Source organism: Myotis davidii, unplaced genomic scaffold (assembly GCF_000327345.1).
Source record: "Myotis davidii unplaced genomic scaffold, ASM32734v1 scaffold217, whole genome shotgun sequence".
NCBI classification, from domain to species: Eukaryota; Metazoa; Chordata; class Mammalia; order Chiroptera; family Vespertilionidae; genus Myotis; species Myotis davidii.
In genome coordinates, this window is record NW_006290034.1 from 369,967 (window position 1) to 375,062 (window position 5,096).

Below are 5,096 nucleotides of genomic sequence, written 5' to 3' on the forward strand. Positions count from 1 at the left end.
ATGACGCTCTGCGAGTCGTCGATCAGCGCCCGTAGCTCGCGGGCCGCATGCGCCAGGTCCTCGGCCAGCCGGTGGCAGTTCTCCAGCAGCAGCTCCATCTCCTCCGCGTGGTCGATGCCCGCGCTGCTCTGCTCACTCCAATCACAAGTGCCACGTAAGCAGCGCCCACGCGCCACACACCCAGCCCCCGCGTGAGCACAGGACGCTCGCTCCCAGCGAGCCCACTCGCCTGCCCTGTCTGTCACGGCCGTCTGAGGGCCATCCCTGACCCCGAGCACCACACAGGGAAGTCCCCGCACAGGCCCCTGCTGCACAGGGAGGGAGCCCCACTACCCGTGACAGCGACGTCCAGACGTGTGACGCGGACGGACGGGTACAAGTTAGTACAAACCAGTGAACCAAAACCACAGGCCGAGCACGAAGGCACAGAGATTCCCTGCCCCAGGCCCTGGCTCCGCACAGAGCGATGTGGTGAGGATGGGACACAGCTGTCCGCCCCCAGGAGGCGGGGGGAGCTCCACCAGCCACGCTGCCGCCCGGCAGAGGAGACCTGCCCAGGACACAGCGAAGGGCGACAGCGTGTCCCCGTTGCTGCTGCTAGGCCTTGCTGGGCCCAGCTCTTGTCGTCTCAGCTTCCTTATGGGAGAGAGGTGACGCTTAGACCTGCAGGCCGTCCTCTGTGCACATTACAAAGCGTCTGTGTGAGTTTCTGGCCCTGACCTACAGACAACAGTGGAACACCGAGTGCAGGAGCCCCAAGCTGCGAGCCCGAGGGCCCTGAGGGAGGGCCCAGTGCCGGGAGGGAAGGACCAGTGCCCCGAGAAGGAGCCCGGCCTGGGAGTCGGGGCAGGAAGGCCACTCACAAGACCTCGGGGTCGCTCCACTTGCTGAGGCAGAGCTCCTCCAGCCGCTCCTCGTCGTCCAGGATCTCCAGGATCGCCTCCTTGAACATCCGGACGTCCGTCTCCAGCTCGGACAGGCTGAGGGACAGGTGCACGGGCGTGATGGCGCCATGGACTACGGATCCGTGTCACCACGAGGACATTCCCCCCTCGCACACAGGCGGTGGACAGGGATGTGTCAGCGGTGCTCTGCCTTCTACACGCAGACCGAGAACTGAGCCCCCAAGCAGGCCCTGGACAGAACCGGACGCAGCCTTCCTGCCCCATCACCCATCCCTCCACTCGGCGCCCCGACAGGAAGTCACCCTCAGCAGCACTCGCTGGCACTTTAAAGACCAGTGATGACCCCACGGATTTTGTGTCTGGGCTGATGCTACACACGTCACTGAGAACCAGGACAGGGAAGTGCCGGACACCTGCTCACCTTTTGCCGTTTTGCAGCAGGATGTGCAGTTTGCTTCTGTCCACAGAGGAGTGTTTGGGGTCCACTAACGCCTCCAGCGTGTCGAGGATCCGGGGCTCCAGCAGGCGCAGCTTCCCCTGCAGCTTGCTGATCTAGAGCAACACGACCTCGCGTGAGAAGCCAACCTTCTCAGAACGCTCAGGGCCAGTGAGCCCTGGGGTCAGACACCGTCTGGAACAGCTGGGGCCGCGGGTAACGCTGCAGAGTGCGGCCTGCAGGAACGGCTGTCCCGGTGGCCCAACCACCCGTCTGCAGGGGACAGAGGACCAGGCACATGCTGTTACCAGGCTCGCACCTGAGGGGGACTAACTCCTGTCGCGAAAGGCGGGAGGATCGATTAAGTGGAAGGAAATCCGCCCTTCCGTGGTTACAACTCGAACTGCCATTCGGTAAATACTTCTGCTCTTTGTAAACAGAGTACAGTCCAAACTCCTATGAACAAAACTCTTGGAAACTAAACTACAACTTGGACTTAAAAATAAATTGTGTGAAGTCAGAAGTGCTCTTATCCAGGCCCGCGGCATGGGGCGCCAGGCGGGTGCGCACTGAGACAGCGGTGCCAGCGGTGAGGGCGCCGGGACCCGCCCCTGCTGCGGGAATAGCAGTGAGACCGATGGCACCCATTCCAGCAGATGCGCCTCCCGCCCGGCAGCTGTGCCCGCCCTCGCCTGCGCCGTCCTGGCCTGCTAACGTGTCTTCCTCCTTGGCAGCATTTGGACCAGGACCGATGCAGCCGGCTGCACGGACGGGCTTACCCGGTACTGCAGGAGTGCTTCCATGGCTCTGAACTCAAAGGGCAGAGGGTACGTGACCAGCTGGCCCTCTCCGGCCAGCTGCGCGGGGAGCTCCCGGAACAGCCACTGCTCCAGGTTTAAGTGACGATAATCCAGGATCAGGAGACACTCGGGGGTGATCACCGCCTTCAGGTACTGCGAGGAAAGAGGGCGTGACAGCGAGGGTTCTACAAAGACGGTGTCCGTTATGTCAGAAGAGCCACACAGGAAGGAGCCTGTGCCACGTGTCAGTGATACAAAGCCTACAGGGTGGTTTCTTCACACCTTTCCAACATCTTATTATGAAATTTTTATACAGAAAAAGTACGGTGAACACCCATGTACACGCCACCTACACAATTAAATGTCGGCTAGCTTCGTTTTGCCACATGCCCCCCTACCCGCCTCAGAGCTGCGTTTGTTCCAGAGTCACTTTAACCCGTGGCTGACAGCGCTGGGAGGGACCCTCACCTCCATTCTCAGGATGATCCTGTTGTTCCTGGTGGTGATGCTCATGAGGTGCTGGAACCGCAGATCTCTGGCCTGAAGACCTAATTCTTGGTATAAGTCCGTTTTCTTCCTTTCTGAAAAGGAAACGTTTTCAGAAAAAGAAGTGGCTGGTTTAATCCAGCAAAGAGCTTAGTCTTCATAGCAGAGCACCCTCCCACCACCACCAAGATAGTTTTGTTATTACCAGAAACCACAGATAACAGGAGTGTTTGAAATGCCTGTTTTTACCTCAAGGACACACTCAGGCTAAAGCTAGCCTTCGAAGGAGCTACTGGGCACAAACACCGAAATGTCCCCGAGGACCTCAGGAACAGCAGGAGGGGTCCTGGAGGGGAGCGTGGGAGACCCGAGCCTGCCTCCGAGGTCAGACCATGAAGGGATCTGTTTCACTTTAGAAACAGAGTGACCAGCAGAGCCCAGCGCCCACCCGCCCCTCGTCTCCTGTCACCCACGGTTGGTGGAGGTCTGGGACTCCGCCTCACCCAGAACGCAGCGGGCATGGCTGCGGACCAGGAGAGAACAAGAGACGGAGGGAAGAGTGTTCCTGTGCCTTTAACGTCCGGGCAGAGCGCGAGTGGCCCTGAGGACGGTCCAGGCACCGCAGCCCCAGTGAGGACAGACGGACACGCTGCACAAAGACCGCTGCCTGCACACCCCCATCCCCGCTAAGGGTGCTCCGTTCACAGCACCGCCTGCCATTCCTTGATTTCCGTCAGGCTCACATTCAGTGATTAAAAAGAGACGATGCAGAAGAAACTTGAAGATACTCACCAAAAGACGTCACGTTTCCTCCTTTGTCAAATTTTGTCTGAAGAGAGATAATAAACAAAAGATTTTTTCTCCCAAATCAGTAAACTCTCTGGTATCATACCATATGGTACTATGATATCCCACAAACACTGAAATACACATAGAAACCCGACTGCCCTAGTTTGGGTTAAAGTCAGTTCTGAGTGAAGGGTTAAAACGCCCTTTTCCTTTGCTGGACAGGCTGACCGGGGCTCTGGAGTCGTCAGTGAAGTCCCACTGGCTGAGCACAACCCCAGGACGAGAGACGACGCAGGAGAAGTGCTCGCTCTACGTTATCGGGCGCCTGGCACGTACTCACCACAGTGAACATGGGGGCGACGCTGGCGAGCGTGGCCTGGGCGACATCGGACGTTCTCAGCAGGTGCATTTCACCTGGAGGAGGAATGAGAGAATTCCATCAGCACACGACCGGCTGTCGCACGCGGCCTAGAGACAGCTCTCAGAGAACGTGGTCTGCAGACTATTCTATTTTTTTAAAATCTTTTCCTGGAGGAGAAAACACTCATGTGTGCAGTTTGCAGATGCTTATGTCCGGTTCAACGGGGAAAGGTTTTCAGACGGCTCCGGTGAGGCAGAATGATGGTGGGTTCCCACCACCGTCCTTCCTCACCACCTCCGAGCTGGGTGAACAAATGTTCAACGTGGTGTTGAGACGAAAGGAAAGGCCCTTCTTTTCTGCATAACTTAAAAGGCTCCCCATGCGCATGGTGTCGGGAGGTGTGTTTTAGGAAGCAGGTCCCAAGTGTCCGGACCTCTCAGCATTCCAGGATCAGGTGGGTTGCTTGACCTACACACTAGGAACCTACAGACTTGGCTTCCTTGTATTAACTTCTTTTCCAGACACTTTATTGTGGCTACGTGCAAAATACCAACGGAACTGGAATGAAGGCAACGCTACTTGAAAATCAATTTAAACCGTGTGACTTGACTGGGCTGACGGGAGCTCTGAAGTATCACCATTCAGCGTCTAACAAAAAGCACTGTTCAAAGCCATGAACCGGGGGAGCCGGCGGAGGTGGGAAAACACTTCCCATTACCCGATGCTTCCCAAGCAGACACTCAGCTCCGATCCCCGCCTCCAGTCTACGATGCTGGATGCTGTCGTTTCTTAGCCCCAGGCCTGTTGTTACCCATTTGAAAAGTGCAGACCGCATTTTAAGGGTCAGCATTTCCCAGGGCGGAGATTCTGCATCTCAGTGTTTGCCCTAAAACACCAGCCGGGCCTGGCTGCTTTGGCTCAGCGCTCAGAGGTGGGCCTGCAGCCGGGGTTCAAGTCCCAGTCAAGTGCAGGGACCTCAGCTGTAGGTTCCCCAACCCTGGGAGGGGTGCGAGCAAGAGGCAACCAATCGATGCCCCCCCCCTCTAGAAATCAATGGAAAAAATGTCCCTTGGTGAGAATTTTTAAAAAAGAGACCTCTGACTATTAAATTATAAACAAACAAACAAAAAAATCGGACGGGCTGAACCCTGGGAGCGTGGTGGGGAAGGAGGTGGAGGCGCCGGGTTGCGTTGGTAGCGCAGCCGACTGCCCGCAGCGCGAATGGGGAAGCCGGACGCTTCAAGGCCGCGCGGGCTGCTCGGCCACATGAGCACCGCGCGCTCCGGTTGGTGGAAATGCCGGCGATCGTCGCGCTTCAT

General features: G+C 57.5%; 1 protein-coding gene across 1 annotated transcript in view; it reads right to left on the reverse strand.

The window, feature by feature from the left end:
• Positions 1 to 3,838, reverse strand: part of MRS2 (MRS2, magnesium transporter) — a 5,569-nt gene extending 1,731 nt beyond the window's left edge. The window contains exons 1-7 of the mRNA XM_006762919.2: positions 3,757 to 3,838; positions 3,420 to 3,456; positions 2,610 to 2,722; positions 2,121 to 2,294; positions 1,327 to 1,457; positions 864 to 980; positions 3 to 135 (exon numbers count right to left, since the gene is read on the reverse strand). Of these exons, the coding sequence (XP_006762982.1) occupies positions 3 to 135; positions 864 to 980; positions 1,327 to 1,457; positions 2,121 to 2,294; positions 2,610 to 2,722; positions 3,420 to 3,456; positions 3,757 to 3,825 (774 nt within the window). The 5' untranslated portion in view covers positions 3,826 to 3,838. The remainder of the gene's footprint in view (positions 1 to 2; positions 136 to 863; positions 981 to 1,326; positions 1,458 to 2,120; positions 2,295 to 2,609; positions 2,723 to 3,419; positions 3,457 to 3,756) is intronic.
• Between the last annotated feature and the right edge of the window lie 1,258 nt (positions 3,839 to 5,096).